This window comes from Hydra vulgaris, chromosome 02 (assembly GCF_038396675.1).
Source record: "Hydra vulgaris chromosome 02, alternate assembly HydraT2T_AEP".
Classification (NCBI taxonomy): Eukaryota; Metazoa; Cnidaria; class Hydrozoa; order Anthoathecata; family Hydridae; genus Hydra; species Hydra vulgaris.
Window position 1 is genome coordinate 50,593,557 of NC_088921.1, and position 20,887 is coordinate 50,614,443.

The window sequence follows — 20,887 nt, forward strand, 5'->3', positions numbered from 1 at the left end:
AAAAAAAACAAAATCAAGTTTTGGAGTCAAACTGCGTTTGTACTCACTGTCTTTAACACCCCTCCCCCCGTACACGTTCGTACGCTTTTGAGAAACCCCCATCCCCCATACTTGCGTACGTACTTTATGGATAGCCCCTAAGTAAAACATGTTTTTGACGTAACGTTTTTTTCAGGAATTCATGCTCCACAGTAACAGTAGTATAGATTTTGCTTTGTTTTAAATTAGCAGCAAAAATAAGATTGGTACAGCTTGTATTTAAATAATCATTAAATAAATTTAAAAAGTCAAGATTATTCCAGACATATCTTGAAATTTCAAAGTCCTATTTTATTTTAATGATGTCTTCTTTATAAAGTAATACGTTTTTCTTAAACGTTCTTAATAGTAAGTAGGGTTTTGCACAGCTGCAGAATTTGTCTGCATTTAAATCCCCTAATGACTTGAGTTGTTTAGAAATTTTATTGTTTAAGTAAAATGTTCGTCCACACATCGACCTCACAATCACTTGCCCAATATAAAACAATTCTATTTAAATAGGATTGCTGTTACGTTGAATTCTATCTAAATAAAACTGTTGCATTGCCATAAATATTTATAGACACGTAACCCTACGATATTGAAATGGGTAGTGGTAACTGATCACTATTAGTTTAAGAGAAAGAAGAAAACAACGATGCGTTTATAATAGAAACTTTACTTTGAAATTATATTATTAATTATATATCTATAAACACTATGTAAGATGAGCTTGGTTATGTAAAATGTTGATATGTGATTGCAAGACCAAACTCTGTAGTTACGTCGACAAGTTCAAAAACATTGAGTAGTTCTTTTATGTTTAGTTTTTTTAAGCTTACTCGTCTTGCTGAAATAGAGTAAGAGTTTTTACAAATATTCTATAGATTTTACACCATAAGTATTATATATAAGTACAATTGAAGATTAAAGTTTTTGGATATCCAAGATCTTTAATCATTTTCGAACTGCGTGGACACTAATACTCACAATTGAGTAAGAATTTGTGAACTTGAAATTCGTATATCCTTCACAGCCAAACAATGTATCATGTTATTGGTGTTTAGAGGGTTAAAATTTTGTTGTTTCAAAGGATTTTCTTGGATTGATGCCTTCTGTTGAGTTGAGACATTGAATGAACAGTTTTCTTAGATATCTTAAAAGGTGTAGCAATGGTTCATTCATACTTATCAGTTCCATTAATAGTTGTACTTTTGAACTTTTATCAAGTGACATTCTTGTCAAAATCTAAGATAATAATGTAAATTACATATGATTTTCATGCATATAGAGCATTTTATGCATTTAAATTATGTTGATATTTTATAATATAAGATATTTTCGTATTGGTTGATAACTACGTAATCAGCCACGCAACGCATGGTTATTTAGTTTGTTGCCAGTATATTTGCATTTATAAATAATTATATATAACATAATGAGTGTTCGAACCTTTTTGGTAATAACGGTAAATTGAATTAGTAGTAATTATAAAAAATAAAAATTCTTTGTTTGGTCATTTATGTGCACCTTACAATTACATCCGTGAACGTGACCGGGATTAATAAAGTACCGGTTTCTTTCTTTATAAAATGCTAATGCTGTGCCTTGGTAATGCAGTTCTTATTCGGCACATTTCCATTTCAGTATGGCTGTTCAATAAAATATATTCGTGCGCGATTCTGTAAGGAACTATAATCTTAATGAGTATATAAAGCTCAAAAATTTAAATAAGAATTCATTTAAAAATTTTAAACAGATTCATTTAACAGATAAATCATAGTATTGTAAAAGTCACAGAGAAAAAGTTATTTTAATCTTATCTAACCGCTCTTAACACATTTTTAAATAAAATGGTTTTTTCGTTATGTCGATAATATCGAAAACTAAAAGATAAAAATAAATCTATAAAAAGAATCTTAAGTAATCATAATAAATATATATAAACAAACTTAGTAAGGAAAAAAATTAATTTTTGAGTACCTAGATTAATGATATACTTATTCAAAGCTTATATTTGATAATAAAAGTTTATATATGTATGTATGTATATATGTACGTATGTATATATGTATGTATGTATGTATGTATGTATGTATGTATGTATGTATGTATGTATGTATGTATGTATGTATGTATGTATGTATGTATGTATGTGTGTATGTATGTATGTATGTATGTATGTATATATGTATGTATGTATATATGTATGAATGTATGTATGAATGTATGTATGTATGTATGCAAATGAATACATACATATGTATGTACCTGAACATATTTTTGTTGCTATTTTTAGAAAAATATTTATTTAAAATAAATGTTTTAACTTCTTTCAAGTATGTCTACAGTTAAAGGCAAGTTTGTTAGTGCTTTTCAAAGCATGCAGATGCTAGGAGATTATTGTGCAAGTGATTTAGCTGATGATTCTTCTAGAAAAGGATCTGAATTAACTAATAATAAAATCTCTATTACAAAGATAAAAGATTTTAAATCAACAACACCTAATGTTATTGAAGAAGTTCATAATGGTGATGAGTTATATAATCCTTTAGAAGAAGTGGATCACCTGAACACCATTCAAACTATTGATATGGATATTGTTAGTGATAATGAAAAAACTGATTGCTCTCAAGATAATGATAATACTTGTTTAAATTTAAATGATAACAAGCAGAGATCTGGTAGTGAAATGTTGCAAAATGACTCAATTTTTCAGGAGGAAGACCGTGGTTCTCTAAGTGATATAAATTATCAATCTTCGCCAGAAAATACCCCAAAGGATAAAAAACCATTTCTTTATTTTAAAAAAAACACTAAAATTGAATTATCAAATAAAGCTAATGAAACTATTGATGATAATGATGAGTTGCTTGGAACTGCTTTAGCCGAATTAGAGGAAGAAGAAAGAGAAGAAAAAGAGAAGCTTGCAAAAAAAATGTTAGAAGATCAAAAAAGGATTGAGAAGCAAAAGAAAAAAAAGAAAAATAAAGAAAAGCTTCAAAAGGCTAAAGATAAAAAGAAAAAGAAAAAAAAGAAAAGAAAATACAAAAACAAAAAAGTTAGCAGTGATGAAGAAAAACCAAAGAAAAAAAAGGAAAAAAAAAAAGACAAAGTGATTAAAGAACAAAATGTATTAAATCCATTAGAAAATTCCTCAAAAATAAGTAGTGTGAAGCATGGTTTGTCATTAGAGATTAGTACACAAGCGAAAACCATTAGTAAAGATGAAATTAAATATAAAAAAAAGGAGAAAGAGTCTAAAAAAAATTCCGATATTCGTAAGGATCCTAAGTGTAATTCTCAGAGAAAAAACACAGACTTTAAAGATCGAGAAAGTTTGGAATTAAGGTCACAAGAAAGTCATGAAAGTTATAAAAAACGTAACAATATTGATGATTATATTGAACCAAATCGTAAAAAGTATACAAATGATTTTGTTGAACAAAACCATAAAAGATCTACTGATGATTATATTGAACCAAATCGTAAAAAATTTACTAATGATTTTGTTGAACCAAATTATAAAAGATCTACAGATGATTATGTTGAATCAGTTCGTAAAAGATATATCAATGATTATGGGGAACCAAATTTTAAAAAATCTTCAGATAATTATGTTGAACCTAATCGCAAAAGATCTCGAAAAGATTCCGATGATAGACAAGTTTTACACAAAGATTCTGATGATAGAAGAGTGCCATATAAGGATTTTGATAATCGAAAAGTGATATATAAAGATTTAGATGATAGAAGAGTAATATATAAGGATTCTGATGAAAGAAGAGGTATGAATAAAAACTTTGAAAGCAAGAAAGACAGTTCGCAAGCTTATTTTACAAAGAGTAATGATAAGAATAATGATGGTCATAGACATAAACGTACTGATTATGAGATTGTCTTGCCTGAGAAAGGTTATTCGATACCAGAAAAAAATAACAAGAACTCAAATTTAGATAAATTGAAAGTAATTTCACCTTTGGAGCCAGCTCGAAACAAGTTATACAAAAAATCTAGTAAAGTTTATGAAAGTAAACAAAAATCAGAAAGTGATAGTTCACAAGAATCAGATAGCGAAAGTACAAAAATTATTCCTCAAAGAATTTCATTCTTAGAAAACTACTCTAAAGAGTTGAGTAAATACAGGACTCAACACAGTACAGATTTAAACAGTCAAAGAGAGGTATCAGGAAAACATAATTTAGCAGTTAATGTTTCTCGTAGTAACCATAAATCAAGTTCTAGCACTACAGAAGATAATCGACCAGAAAGATCTGAAATTCAAAGTAGTAAGGATTATTCTTACCAAGACCAAACAAATGTTTCAAAATCTTCTCATCTTGACTCGGACAATTCTTTATCACAAACAAGTTGTAAAGATATTTTGCCTACAGAAATAGTTTCTAAAGCTCTATCGCCTGTACTTGTTTCACCTATTGATAAAATTGTTTCACCTCCCCCTAAAAATGTCTCACCTTTGAAAAATGTCTCACCTCTACCTAAAAAAGATGAGAGTATTTATTCACCATCTTCAATTTTAAACACAGAAGCAGCTATCGATTTACCTCAGGACAATTTATCAATGATTGATAGTGTACAAAGCGATGACTCATCTCAGGATGCAACTGAACCCAATAACTCAGATATAAATACATTTTCATTTTCAAACAATTGGGAGAATGAACGCATAATATCTGAAACTGAGAAATATAATGAAGAAAATGATGATAAAAAAAGTGGTATGTTGAAATTACATGATTATCAGAGACGCAAGCTATCTGAAAAGCATCAAGAACTTTCCTCATCTCGGTAAAATTTGTTTATTACGTTTGTTTTATATGCTTATATGTTGTATGTAATTTTATAAGTTTATGTTAGTTTAGTTTTGCCCTTTTAGATATTTCTTATCTTGCTGTCATAAATACACATTTAGATATTTTGTATTTTAGGTATTTTTTATACATGTCATCATAGTTTTTTTAAGACTTAGAAGTCAATTAAAAATTCATGTTATATAAGTTAAATATTTAAAATGGAATAATGAATTTGGTATTATTTTCATAACAACCTTAAGTTTTATAATGTGATAGCAATTAATTTTGTATTCTTGCTGTCATAAATACAAAAGCAGTTTGTGGGTAGTTTAGTCTTCTTGTTCTTAACTATTGGCAATTATAATTTGTCTGAGATTTATTGCTTTGTGTTTTAGTGTATAATTTTGTTGCTCCTTAAGTAAGAATTAAAAAAAAAAGTTAATTTTCTATGCAAACAAAAATTAAAATATTGAGACAAGCTATGAATGATGAAGCTTTTTAAACTTTTTAAATTTTTAATTGTATAGTTAAGTAAAATAAAATTTGAAAGAAATTTGCTTTGTAATTTTTATTCTTAGTACTTCAAGTGATGTGAGCTCATCAAGTGCTGTTCCAAGTCCAGAACAAAAAAGTTCAAGTAAAGAAAACATAATAAGTAATACTAAAGACAGCAAAAAGTAAATTTTTTAATAGCAAGAGGAGTTTTTATTTTTGGAATAAATGAAAATAAAATATATTACTGTTTAACATAATCATAGTTTCTATTATAGATTTATCTTCTTTTATTCTTTTATTATAACTGGATTTTGTTTTGATTTTTTTAAACTGTTTTTATTTTTATTTTTTTTTTAGTTTTATTAACTACTTATATAAAATAATATTTTCGATAGTTTACAATAGATGTAGATATAAATGTATGTATGCAAAGGAAATTCCAGGAATAAAGTAATACCGCCTGCTTTTGCTTCAACAACAAAAAAAACACACAGGATTGCCCACATATGTATGTACTCTCACCTGCTGAATATATAGGAAGCTTATTAACTCCCCTTCCCCAACTAAACTAAAAAATAATAAGAACCAGCTAAAAAACTTCTTTTTGGTTTCATAAATGAAATTTATTTTGTTATAAAGTGTGAATTAACTTTCTGAAGCGTTTCTCGAAAACTAGTTAGTATTAATTTCATTTGCTGAAGCCATTTAAGATGTCAAGAAAGTTTTTTTGTGGAGCAAAGGATAAATATTCTTTAGCTGAAAAAAAAAGTTAAATGCGATGCTAAGTGAAAGAGTTCAAAAACTTAGTGAACTGGAATCATAAGGTGAAAAAACACACAAAAATTATCTAAAGAAGGCTACGTTGCTCGTGCAGTTTGAATATTACCCAGATCTCCGAGGCATAAAACACAATGATCCTGTCCTCGTTAAAGCCTCAAAATTATGAAAATGCTGCTACACCCAAATATCAAGCAATGAAAACAATACTGCAGTAGTGGCAGCGAAATCCAAATACCGTCAACCTGGTGGTGGAAGAAAGGTTTTTGCACCCACTGTACAAGAAGTTCTTTATGATTGCTTCATTGATATTCTCATAACATTGAAAACTCATTTGCAACAATTAATGTTTAAAGCCCAAGTAAAGTTTTTTTACAATCAGTGGCGTGATCAACAACCAAATGATGTACAGCTTTTAGCTTTTTTGAAATTCCTCCTTATTTATTCAGCAGACAAGAGTATTTATATATGTTTATGGAATGGGAATATTTGTTAAAATTGATTTGTAGTAATTTTTGATCTATTTTTTAACATTAAGCTCTTTGGAATTAAAGAAAATTTTAATTATTGAAAAATATAACCTTAAATGTGTTGTTATGGTTTTTTGCTTTTATATATATATATATATATATATATATATATATATATATATATATATATAAATATATATATATATATATATATATATATATATATATATATATATATATATATATATTTGGGCACTACCCGGTTTCAGAAATTTAGGACTTTTTATATATATATATATATATACATACATATTATATATGCATATATATATACATACATATTATATATACATATATATATACATATTTGGGCACTACCCGGTTTCAGAAATTTAGGACTTTTTTAAATACAACTAATACTGTTTTTTTTTTACAAAAAAATATGCCTACATACAGCAATAATTCTAGAATAACCTTTGTGTATTTGTGTGTGTGTGTATATATATATATATATATATATATATATATATATATATATATATATATATATATATATATATATATATATAAATACACACACAAATACACAAAGGTTATTCTAGAATTATTGCTGTATGTAGGCATATTTTTTTGTAAAATAAAAACAGTATTAGTTGTATTTAAAAAAGTCCTAAATTTCTGAAACCGGGTAGTGCCCAAATATGTTCAGCACTGTTGAAAAGGGTCTAGAATAGCTCCTGAAATATTTATATATACACACACAATTTAAAGTGCCTATAATGTTACATGATAAACCTAATAAAAGTTTGCTCCATTTGGCATAGCATGATCCAAATTTAATCACATGATACTGGGAATAGTATCACACTAATTCAAATTTTTTCTTGTAGTTTTATCTTGTAGAAAATTTTGTTTAAATGAGCAAAAGATAATATAAAATATATTGAAGTCAATAGGCATTTCTCTTGCTGCTCAAACATCCTCTATTTTTATTTCTTTTAGTGGCACTGTTGATTCAAACAACGTCAAGCCAATTATTCCACTTCTAACTGATAATGAGGCTGATGAGCATAAAAACAAAGTAAGAATTATTTAAAAAGGTGATGATGATGATGATGATGATGATGATGATGATGATGATGATGATGATGATGATGATGATGATGATGATGATGATGATGATGATGATGATGATGATGATGATGATGATGATGATGATGATGATGATGATGATGATGATGATGATGATGATGCATTCAATAAAAAAAACTAAAAGATATATAGTGAGCTATAGGTTCAACAAATATATTTATGAGTTTATCAAAATTTTATTGAATAGTATTTTTACCTAAATAATTGGTATAAAACAATAATTTATAAATTTTAAACTAAATTCATTTACTCAAATAATAAATGTTGTTATTGTAATATTTATACAACATATTTATACAAATTCTATTTTCACATTTTTAGCCCTTATCAATCACTGTGGTCATATAGAGGTTTTTAAATGTACAAAATTTAAATTCTGAACTTTAATATTTTTCTAAATATATGAACTCTTAAGAGGTGTATCTGCTCTTTATTGGGAGATTCATACAACTTTCAAGTACATCCCACATTTTTTGAGAGTTATGAGAATTGTAAAAAACAACCTTTGAGAAAAAACACAAAGAAGCAGGTTCTTTCTACTTTTTGGTTTTAAGTGGTTTAGTGACACTTTTAGACCTTGGTAAGAAGCGTTACGTCATTTGAGTTTTACTTAAAAAATGGCGAATTATAAAAATTAAAAAAGCCTACGCATAATGCCATTTATGTTATGCCAAAGCTTTTTTCAATCAGATTGTTTAGTAAGTCTTTTAAAATATTTATGCAGAAAACATTAAACTGTAATTTATTATTGTAAAAATTTTTTTCATCCTGTTATGAAAGTGATGAAAGAAACTAATATACAAAAGTGCTCAATGCACTTATACATTGATGAATAAACCATAATCAAGCAAAAATTGTTTAAGAAATTTACTATGATCAGAGTTCAAATTTATACTATGAATGCGTAAGAATTATTTTTAAGTCATCAAAACTGTGTCTATAATAAAAACCAATAAAATTATTATTTTTACTATAAATTTATCTTTCTTATTAGAAGAAAAAATCAATGAAAAAAAAATTATTTTTTACTAAGGTTTAACGTTTCCCTAGTTGTTAAAGTATGAAATTACTTCTTTACTATTTCCTGAAGTAGAACTACAAGACATCTCTTTAAAGTGCTGTGGTTCTAATGTATTGCCACTTTTACTGCTGTTTAAAGTATTTTTGTTTTTTTTGTTCATTACTTTCAAGATAAAGTTTTTTTCTCTTTTCATGAAGATCTTATTTTGCATTTCATGTTTTGTTTTTTTGACTTAGATTTTTTTTTTTCATTTCCTGGAACTTAATAAGTTCATTTCGAACAGGAGTGTCTGTGAGTATTTGGGTATGTTAACGCTTATGTCCTTTAACAGACTTCCTTGATCCAGCTTTTGGAAATGGCCTAATTTTTTCTAGACTTGCTTAATGAGAGATATTATTAGAAACACTGGATAGTTAACTTCCAGGGTCAGATATAGGCTGAATAGGCAATAAACTACAACCTGAACCTGGATTAACAACACCTGGTCATGGGTTAGCAGTAATAGGTTCTGGGCAGTCTGTTACTTATGAAGCCAAAAACTCATTTTCAGAAAATATGTTAGGATTAAAGGGTTGAATTCTGGCTACAGTAAACCTTGTAGAAATGTTAGAAGGAGTAAAATCTTGCTCATAAGCTTTCTTTACAACTGTAGCAATATCATATATGGTCATTGGTCTTGGGTTACAAACAACCCAATCATCACAGGCTACATTGAAATAATGTTCCAGTAGCCCATAAACTGATCAATCTAATGGCTGCAGCATGTGACTACAATGTGGTGGGAAGGACAGCATATTTATGTCATTTTTTTAGTTAAGTCTAAACACATAATTGAAACATGGTTGTCATGGTTGTCAAGAAGTAAAAGCACTCGGTTAGCTGTTGAACATTTCACATTTTAAATAAAATGTTTCATCCATTCTAAAAAGATTGCAACATTCATCCAACCAGATGGGTTTGCATTTTAATTACTCCTTATGATATCGTTTTTATTTAAAATATGTATATATATTTTAAATGCTTACAAATAACAATCATATTTTTAAATACTTCCCCAGGAAGGTCGACCGAAGGTAATAATTTACCTAATTCATTACCTTCAGTTGTTTAATATAGTTTTTTAACAACTGTAATTTAACTTTAAAACTTAATTTTTAAAAATTAATTCAAAATTTAATTTTTATTATATAATTTTTAAAATGTTTAATAATTTTTTGATATTATTTTCCATTGTGCTTTATAAAAAAAAAAATTAATTATATATTGAAATATTATACTAAATTATATTTAACTTAATTATAATTTTTAAAATATAAATCTCTTAGGGGATTTAATATGTGAAGGATATTTTTTAAATAATATTTGAGTTGACGTTATAATTTTTTTTTACTATCAAAAATGCATTATAAATATATTTTGATTCAATGGTTTTGTTTATTATATCACGTGGTGCATTTTGTTATGTATGGTATGTTACTTTGAAACAATATTTTTACAAAATGTCAGCAATTGGTTACCAAAAAACTATTTTAATCTGTATCGCTTATGAAGAGGATTTTTCTAAACATTTTTTCCAAATTTAAGTTTTTCAACTTTCATATTCTTTATTGTAAAAGTTACAAGTTTTAACAAAAATAAAAAATAATAAAACTATAATAAAAACTACTACTATAAATAAAAAGAATTGTTCATCATTTTTATTTAAGATTAGGTTTATTGAGATAAAAAAATACTTTGCCAGATAATTAGTTATTTCTTATTTTTCACAAAACATGTAAAATGTGACTTTTCTTCTTTTGGAAAAATGCTTTTCATTTCCATATTCAATTATATGATTTGTTTTAGCGTTTTTTAGTTAAAAGATTTTTTAAATTAAATTGAACATGAGTTAAATAAAGACATTTAAAACATTTTAATGTTTAAAATGTCTTTAAACTCATGTTAAAATTAATCTAATTTTTACATGACTTTATGTATACTATTTAAATTACTTTTATTTAGATTATTTTTATTCTCTCAAAAAATTGTTCTTGAAAATTTTATATCTATTACAAAATTGTTATTTCCCTGAAAAAAATAAAACTTTAAGATGCAAATTTAATCATATCAATAAAATACGGTCATTAATTCAAACGTTATTTTTTTTCTGTCTTTAAATTCTAAAATCTTTTTTAAAATTATCATAATTAAACATTTCATTTCAAAAGAGGACACAAGTCCATTTAATAAATTACCCTTTAATAAAATTCGTTGTCTGGTGCCATTTGGCACCAATGTTGTGCAGACTGTCTGTAAAACATCATTGCTCAAGATATATATGCACAAACACACACATGGCAGGAATAAATGAGAGCAAAAGATGAGGAAATTTTGTGTAAAACAGACATGGTGAGCCAGGTGAGCTGCTTGCCAAGACAGCTTATTGCACAAGCTATCTGTTTGTGTAAATTTTTCAGAAAACCAAAAATTAATGATAAAAACTGCCTAACCCAAACTCTTAATCAATGTAATAGCACTTCTTGCATGTTCTCCCCATCAAGTCAGTGGATGAATGTAATGAAGTCTCTGCAGCCACCTATTTCAATATTGTGTCATTAGTGTATCTTATGCTGTATTCATATAGGTATATATATATATATATATATATATATATATATACACACGCACAGACATTTATCCTGAATTTTTAGACTTTTTTTCTGTCCTAGTAACTAACATTTTTCAAAACAACTTTCTTTTCAATTATCATGGTTATTGCCTTTTTTTTTTTTTTTTTTTATTACTTTAAAAAAATATTGTAGCTGTTAAAACCCCTTTTTAAATTCATTTTTATTACAATTTTCATCTATCAGTTATTGAATGCTAATTTTAAACCAGTACTTTTTTTATGCAATCAAATAGCAGTTGTTAATATTGTAACTAAGGTTTTTGCTCATTTTTACATGTTAAACTAACAATATATAGCATACATGTTTGTCTGGGATTAGAACTTTTCACAAATGCTGCTTATTATATTTTAAATGTCCAAGATGTCTACATCCTTATTTGTCATTGTATTATTAATTGATAAGAACATTCAGTGTCTTAAGCCCTAATTTCTTGAGTTGACAAAAATATTAGTTAATTGTTTAAAAGTTTTAATTTGTTACCTCATGAGTTTAAGGATCTTATTACCACAGCAATCTGATCTAATGCTATCTTAGTTTAAAGATTTTAAGCATAATAAAATCAAGGTCATCAAGGCTATCAAGCAAGAAGCTTTTTGGCTTTTAAGTTTAAGAATCTTTTAAGTTTATTTATCTGAAGGATTGCTTTAATGATTTTTGTTTTCAGCATGCTTCTGTCAACAATTACATTGAATTATCTTTGTAATTATATTGTTTTAACATTCATCCATGGAAAGGCTGCTGTTGAACATGGCTTTAGAACAAACAACTTTTCTGTTAAAACAAACATGACTCTTTCAAGTATTTTTATTACATAGAATAAATTTAGCTACTAAATGTATTCTATATGATTTTTCAATAAATAAATTTACAAAATAAAAATTAATTGCATTAAAAGCAACTTATTCAGGAATAAAAGCTAACTTGACATTATACCATCAACTTAGGTTACAGAGCAAATTTTGAGGAGGGTTTCCTCTGAAAAGCTCATATCTTTGGAACAAAAAATGCTAGTGAGTTAATATTTTATAGAAAATCAGTTTGTTGGTCTCAGAACCAAAAAACTTTAAATCCAGATCATACCATTAATAAAATTACTAAAACCAAGTGCTCTTGTCACACACTTTTTATATGCCAAAGACACATTAGATTGTTAAACCTTTAGATTAAATGGTTTCCAATGCACATTTGACTTTTTTTTTTTTTTTTTTGAAGTTTCCAAAGTAAAATAGTTTTGTTTTTGTAATATATTATTGGAAAGAATGTTAAGTTTCTGAATCATAATAACTTAAAGTAACTTAAAATATATTTTAAATAAACTTTCATGTCTTTAGGTTAATATTTAACTATCCTATAATATTTTAATATTGAACTTAATGCTGCCGTTACCCATTTGTATGTGTTTGACGCGGAACTCACGGCAGCCATTAAAGACAAGTTACAATCTGGTGAGAAACAGTCTTTTAGCACTTGTTTTATAAGAAAATGCGGCTACGTCTAACTAATGTAAATTTAAAATTATGTTTCCAGTTTTATTTTTCATTTATTTACAACTAAGTTGAGTTGACATAAGAAAAAAAGAGGTACATATAAGGGTGACATAAGAAAGGGGTACATATAATATGTACATATAATATTTTTAAAACTATAGTTATTTTCTTTTGTATTTTTTAAAACTAAAAAGTTTTAAAAAAAGCAAGCTGAAGGTTTGAACCTCCAACACGCTGACCTTATCCACTAATTAAGCAGTAAGTTAAATCATAAAAGTATGTTTTTAATTAAAACATGATTGAAAATCCTAATTTTATATTTAAAATTGTTTTATATTAAATAAAAGGAAATTTTAGTAATACTTATATATTATAATATTAAGATATAAGTAAATTTATTATATTATATAATATAATATTAGGTTATAAGCAAGTTTACAAGTTTTAAGTTATAAGAAAGTTTACAAGTTTACAACTGTTTAACCAACAGCTATTGAAAAATTTTTCTGTTTACTAAAAAATATTGAAGAAAAGAGACCATATAAAGAATAAGTATAAAAATAGTCAGTGTGGAACAGACTTACCATAACCTGTATTTAAGGGGTCTGAACAGCTCGTTAATAATAAAAAAGATATTTAAAATTAAATTGAATTTAAAGCTTTGCATTTTTTTGCTATGGGTGTTCCCCATATACTTATATATACACACACATACAATATATATAGCGGTAGTGGTGTAGTGGTAGAACACTCGCTTCATAAGCAAGAGGTTCCGAGTTCGATTCCCGCCACGTCCCTGGTAGTACCGCGCTCAACTTGTTTCTCCGCGCAGCGGCCTTGTTTGTCAAGGTTCGTGTTTCGGAGTTATAGAGTTGAGAGAGGGTTATAACCACAAGTAGCCTCCTCATTTGTAGTGGCCTTCTCGGCCTTGGGGAGGTGAAATACAGAAAAAAATATATATAAATATATAAATATATCAGCCGACCTAAAAGTATTAAAAGACCTAACAATCGCTGATCTAGTTTCTATGTTTTATAGCAATCTCTTTGTGTCAACTTTTTGCCCAACTGATGCCAACCTTTAATCTTTAATTAAGGTCAGCAATTTATTGCTGACCTCATTATTCCTAGTTCCGAGGGCTGATATATATATATATATATATATATATATGTATATATATATAGATTATATATATATGTATATAAATATGTATATATATATATGTATATATATATATATATATATATATATATATATATATATATATATATATATATATATATATATATATATATATTGTTTGTAAGTGAAATCCTTTATAAAATATTTTATATTTAAATAATAAAACATTACATCATGCTTGGTTGTATATTATTTTTATTATTTTATAGTAATATTTTGGCTTATATAGTATAAGCCATTATCAAACTGAAAAAATTATTACAATTTTTATCAATTATTATCTTATATATTCATTTTTTAAATCAGAATGTTCATTTCAAACCGGAACGTATTTTTAATGTAAAATATTTTTTTAAAATCAATATTAGGTATTAAATTTTAATATAAGAAAACAAATATAAAGGACTAAATCCTATAGTTTACTTTTTAAACATCAAATTTTATTTTATGTGGTATTCCAGAAAGTTTACAAATATTTGGGAAACTCCCTTCTTACACACACTAAGTAATTGTGGGTGTATATATATACACATACACACACAAATATCTTATCACAAATCTTTTAATATATATACATATACACACACAAAAAGCATATTTAACGTGGCATGTAACTTTGTTTTTATACTATTAGCTTTATGTGAGGCTTCAGTACAGACATTGACTAAGGGTTTGGGCAGGTCTAATAAAGTACTTTTATTATGATAAAATAATTATAATTTTTTTTTTCCCATAAAATAAGCAAATACATGTACACACATTAATTTTTACTTTTATTCACTTTTTATTTCTTGATGTTTTACACACTTTTTATTCCTTGATATTTTTTCTTGGCAGTTTTTGATCACATTATTGGCCTTTATTTTTTTTTTTTTTGTTATATTATTTGAAAGGAAGCTAAGTTTATATAAAGAAAAAGTTATTAAGTTGTTTTAGGAATTTCTTATAAAAATTTCATTGGTCATTATCATTTTGAAAATTTTTTTAATGTAAATTTACTTGTAATAATCGAATGTAAATATAAATACAATAAAATTACAATCAAACCAAGTTAGAATAAATAACAAAATAAATCATAAAAATTAGGAAGTAGTTTGAAATACTAAATTTAAGATGAAATAAGTACTAAAAATTTTTTTTAATGTTAAAATCTTTAAAAGTAAAAATTTTAAATGATGTTGTATTTTCTTTCTGTGAAAGTTGTTAATATATTATTCCTTAACAACAAATTTATTGATTGATGCTCTCTTGAAGACCAATAATGTGACCTTGAGTCAGTTTGCTAACAAACAAAAAAGAGTACTTTAATTGTTCGGAAATAACTTCAAGGAATCCCAAACCTCCAAAACTTGTTGTGTTCATATTAAAGAGAATGATAAAAAAAGTGCTTGGGCTAAATTTTTTTGATTAAAACAAAAGAATAAATGAGTACCAAGAAAAACTTTTTAAAGTCTAAAAGTCAGCGTAATATGAGCTGCAATCTACAGACTTGATAATTTATTCAAGTGCATTTTATTCTAAAGAATTTTAGTACATGATGTCATTGACTTTTGTTTGTTTACAGAATTGATCTCTTGCGCAAATAAAAAAATCATGTCATGGACTGAAACTCTTAGGAATAGAATGTGCTTGAATAAATTATCAAGTCTGCAGATTGCGGCGTATATTACGCTGACTTTTAGGCCTACAATAAAACAGAGAAGACGAGCTTCAACTAAAATTAAAAAGTTAGTTTTTCTTGGTATTGATTTATTTGTTTGTTTTAATCAAAAAAATTTAGCCCAAGCATTTTTTTTTATCATTCTCTTTAACATAAACACAACATGTCTCGGAGGTTTGGGATCCCTTTAAGTTCAAATTTTTTTGTTATATAAAATTATGGTTGGTTTTACTGTTCAGCAAAGTTTTTGCGGCTATGCTCTATTTCGCTTTGAATTATCATATTTTACTCCAATAGATAAATCAATAGGGCTTTTGATGTATTTTAAAAAGTAGTTAGTAAGATTTCATTTTAAAAAAATAATGAGCAGTTTCAGACTATTGCTCTTAGAATGCCTAATATACTTAGTCATATGATATCTACTACAATCATCTGAGAAACTATATTGAATTACGTTAGGACAATATAAATATATATATTTTATTAATGGGGGTGACTAAGAACAGGGTGAAAATAAATAGTTTACTAAGTGTTGAAGCAACACACTATAGAGCTATCAATAGACAATATATAGAAGCTCCTTTTTAGCTGCACAAAAAATTCATCTTTTGTCAACTTTTTGCTATTGCATATAAGCAGCAAGCATTAAGTATTTCAGGCAGTTTTCAGTGACTTATCAGGCAATATCTCAAAAAGTGCATATCAAGGCATTATAAAAGTTACTATACATTAAGTTTATTAATTTATAAGATTGATTACAAAAATATTTTGTGATGAACTAATGTTGGGTATGACATTTGTTTCAGTGAAAATTATAAGTACTTTTTTTCTTGAAAGCAAGCTCGTAATTTTTTTTACCTCATGTATGCGAATTAGGTGCATGTATGCGAACCTAATTTGCATACATGCACCATTTTGGATGGTGTGAGAAAAAGTTAGAAAAACTATATCTGATTAACTACTTTTGAACTTACTATAGAGTTCTTTTAGATAATCAGAGTATCAAACACTTTGAGCTATATTTACAAAATCTTTTTTCTCTATCATTTCCCTGCTGCATTGTTACAGTATCCTATTTAGGGAAAGATAGAGTTCTCTTTTTCTGCTACAATTTGTGTGATATCTGCACCTTAAAGTTAGAAACATCAAACCCTTCTCCAATATATTTATTTATTAATATATTTAGGCCAGAAACTAATATTAAAAATTTTCTGATTGGAATTGATCATTTTTTTTTTTTTCTGTAAGAACATAATAACCATTTTTGTCAAAAAAAAAGTTATAATTTTGTTTAAAAATTTGTTTGGAGTTCGTTGTCTTCATCTAATACATCTGAATGACCGACTGCGTACTGGTTCTCCTAACTCGTTATTTTTAAATGACTTTAGTTTAATCTTAAATAAAGGACTTCTTCAACATTATTATAATGTTTTTCAGTTCACCAAATAAAGAAATGTTAATAAAAAATGAATCTAACTTTGTTAGATGCATTTTTTATTAATGTTTTTATTACTATTAAACAAATATTACTTATTTGTGACAATGTTTAAAAATTAAATTTTGCTGAAAAAAAAAAGGTGGACAAATAAGAAAGAGACAAGGCGTCTATTTTTGAAACCATAAAAATTTAGTCACTAAAGTTTAGAATGAGGTTTTGCAGAAGAAAATGTAAGCTTATGTATCAAAAGTCTCAATAATCATATTAAATAAGGTGGCCTATAACTCAACCTAATTTTGAAATTTCGTAAATTGTAGATTATGGCGTTTTTGATTTTCAACCAACAGTTTTTGATTTTTATATTTAAACCTAATTAAAACATGTACAACTAATTTTCCAACCTACTAAATTTTTGATCTACTGTATTTTTGACCTACTGAATTTTTCAACCTACTGAATATTCAACCTACTGTATTTTCAATTTTATAGCTACACTTTTCCGGTATGTATTTTATATATGTTGATTTGAATACAAGCCAAATTTGATCAGTCTTGGCACAGTGGTTGAAGAAGTGCTGTCTTCAGAATCGGGAGGTACAAGGTTTGATGAATGCTTGGAAAACTTATTGATGGTTAATTTTTTTTAAAAAAACTTCAAAAAAACACTAAAAACACAGACCATCGGTAATCGGTTGACGGTAATCGGTTGAAAATTAATTTATCTCAAATCAGTTGAAAATGAAAATCTCTAAAATAGGTCAAAAAATAAATCGGTCGAAAACGTCATAATTTGGTTAAAAATAAAAATAGACTATAATCAGTTAAAAATAATTTAGGCCTCAGTAGGTTATCTAAAAATTAGTTCCACTTATTAGTAGATGTTTATTTTGTAGAACATCTTATTAGGTCAAGATTTTTGTAGGCCTAACTATCTGGCACGTTAAATAACATGGTGTAAAATAAGCTTTTAGTGTATTTAATGTGAAATAACCCACATTTAAGTTAAATATCGCTGCTACTTGTGTCAATTTTACTTTTAATTGCTCTATTTGAATAAGCGAGATCATGTTAAGATTGTCTCGGTTATAGTTAAGGCGATTTTTAAATTATTTGAATTCTTTTATTTAGAATTAACATGATTTTGTAACCATATTAAGTCTAAATAAGGGCTTTAGATGGTTTTTATGTTTAAAGAAAGTTTTCTCTTTTTTATATAATTTTTTAAAACTTTTTTAATACCCTAATAATGAACCTTAAGAACACTATTTTTGAGTCTTTAGATCAATTTTGCTCAACAGCATTAATTCCGAGACCAGATCATATAATGGAAATATGTTGCGGTAATGTTTTAAAATCGCCTTAACTACACCGAGTACTATTAGTATTGTTTGGGTAAGCAAGTTTATGTTAAGATTGTGCTGCTACAAGTAATACTTAAATCAATTCATGGAAAATTGTTCTTAAATTTATACATTATTTGATATTAAATTTTAATAGTTTGATATTACGAATTAATCCTAAGATTATCTTACTACAAGTTATATTTACTTGTGTTAATTAAAAACATATAAATTAAATTTTACACAAGTACTTATGTTAAATTATTTTGAAAGTAAACGTTTTGTTTTTATAGTGTATTATATATTATATAGTATTTTTTGATTGTATATTTTATATTATTGTTGAACAAAGTTTTAAATTTTTAGAAATCTTGTCCATTAGACGAAGATGATGGTGGCGTTGCAACAAACTCAGATGACAATTCTCCTTATAATCCAGAGGTTGCGAGTCCGATTGATATTTCTTCACCTCCTTCACCAAGTGCAGCTGCTATCGAAGATGAAAGAGGAGTTGATTTTGCCGCATACAAGGAAGTTATAGCTTTTCAAGATATAATGAAATCAAAAGTTAAACATGAAGCAAGAAAGCATAAAAAGCGTAAACTGGAAGAAATGAAAGGACAATCAGAAAATGTAGGAAGTTCCAAGGTCAGTTAAAAAAATTATTTATTTATGCAATAATACAATTTTGTGTTGAGTAATATAACGTGGATTACATTTATTAATAAATAATCAATTTCATAAAATATTATTTTAATTGCGTAATTATTTAGTTGTTGCTTTCGTTTTTTCAGCCAAAATTAGTAGATTATTTGTTGCGCCAAGCAAAGGTTGAAGAGCAAATGAAATGTGTTTTAAAAGCCTACTTTAAAAATAGAGAAATCACAAAGGAGGAATACAAGAATATTTTAAAGAAAGCTGTTCCACAGGTTTCTTTTTAAATTGTTGGATTTGCAATCTTAATTAAGTTTGTATTAGTGCATTGATAAATACATAACAAAGGTATTAAATTTTAATTATATATAAAAAATGTTTTACAAAATCCATTTAGGTTACCATGTCGGACAGTCCCATTATCCCTGAGAAGATTCAATCACTGATGACAAAGTTTGTTCGTAAATGCAAAGGTCAACGTTTGAAAGAGGATAAAAATCGACAAAAACAGCGTAAAGAGTTTGCTGAACAGCAAAGACAACTAGAACTCCAAATTCAAACCAGTAATGCTGTTATTAATAGTTTCCAACAAATTCGAGTGCTTCCGAACCTTCCTATGCCGCCTGTTATCAATTTGTGAGGAAATTTTAGCCTCATAATTAGGCAGCTTAAAACAGCTTTGAGTCATGCCTGCCTGAGTGATCATAAATGTTTTACCAAATTACTTCCTACTTATAGCCATAAATAACGCCACCCAGTTTATAAATAAGATTTACGAGTAACTGGCGAAGACATCAGTTATGTATTCAAAACTTTCAAGCAAGAAAATAAAATCTCTTTTTAAATGTTAACTAATCATTTGAAGTCTGCATTGAAATAATGTTGGATTGAATAAATAAGCTTATATTGAAATAACTTTAATATTTAGCAAAAAAATAATTTTTCTATTACGTGCATAAGTTTCTCATTTGATTAAAATGAGGCTTAAATTGCTTAAAATTTTTCATTACTCGTTTATATTTTGACAGGCTTTATAAAGTATATTCTATACTTTATTCGTGCTGAACAACTTTGTGATTTGAAAACTTCTGTTTGAGCATTAAAAAATGTCTTTTTATATTTTTGAAATATTGTACAATAACGTTTCTAATTCGAAGTAGGAGTCTTTTTTATTGTTAGGGAGTAACCCATCGCATCCATATCACTAATCGTTGTTAATTATCATAATTGTAAGTTCATGCAGATTACATTATGATGATAGCATGATTATCTGTTCGGAAAAGGTTATCCTAAAAAATGTATATTGCGAAATCTAATATGGTTGCCATGCCTTTTCGAAGGTAGTCGGGGACTTTATATTTTGGATACTTCCCTCAATGTAAAATCGCCACGCTGTTGTAATAAACCTTTGGTGTATTTCCTCTTTTTCACGCGGTTCTGCGCATAAGAAACCATGACGCACTATTAAGATTAGCGCACGAAATTACCGGAACTGTGAACACGTCTATCGTAACCAAAGTAAAAGAAATAAAAAAGGTAGAATATGTTCTTGCCTCCTTTGACCAGAGCAGTGAAGTGCTCATCTGAAGTGGTTACGGCTAACTAAATTGAATGACTTTGGTGCAATTCTTATATAGATAGAGAAAAAGACCAATTAATAATGTATAGATCGATTATATATTGTATATTGTAACTTCGTTTAATTATTAA

At 27.0% G+C, this 20,887-nt stretch overlaps 1 protein-coding gene across 1 annotated transcript; it reads left to right on the top strand.

The window, feature by feature from the left end:
• The first annotated feature begins 1,642 nt into the window (after positions 1–1,642).
• On the top strand, positions 1,643–20,333 carry LOC100202776 (dentin sialophosphoprotein). Its single transcript, XM_065791279.1, has 6 exons — positions 1,643–4,827; positions 5,411–5,509; positions 7,577–7,655; positions 18,890–19,171; positions 19,318–19,452; positions 19,575–20,333. Exons 1-6 carry the CDS (start codon positions 2,360–2,362, stop codon positions 19,815–19,817), a joined length of 3,306 nt encoding a protein of 1,101 aa, XP_065647351.1. The 5' UTR covers positions 1,643–2,359; the 3' UTR covers positions 19,818–20,333.
• The last annotated feature ends 554 nt before the right edge of the window (positions 20,334–20,887 follow it).

Bases quoted from the DNA above. Each gene is read 5' to 3' on its own strand.
- LOC100202776 (XM_065791279.1), top strand. From the start codon at position 2,360: ATGTCTACAGTTAAAGGCAAGTTTGTTAGTGCTTTTCAAAGCATGCAG. The intron at 5,510-7,576 runs GTAAATTTTTTA...TATTTCTTTTAG, and splicing joins AATACTAAAGACAGCAAAAA to TGGCACTGTTGATTCAAACA. The intron at 19,453-19,574 runs GTTTCTTTTTAA...AAATCCATTTAG, and splicing joins TAAAGAAAGCTGTTCCACAG to GTTACCATGTCGGACAGTCC.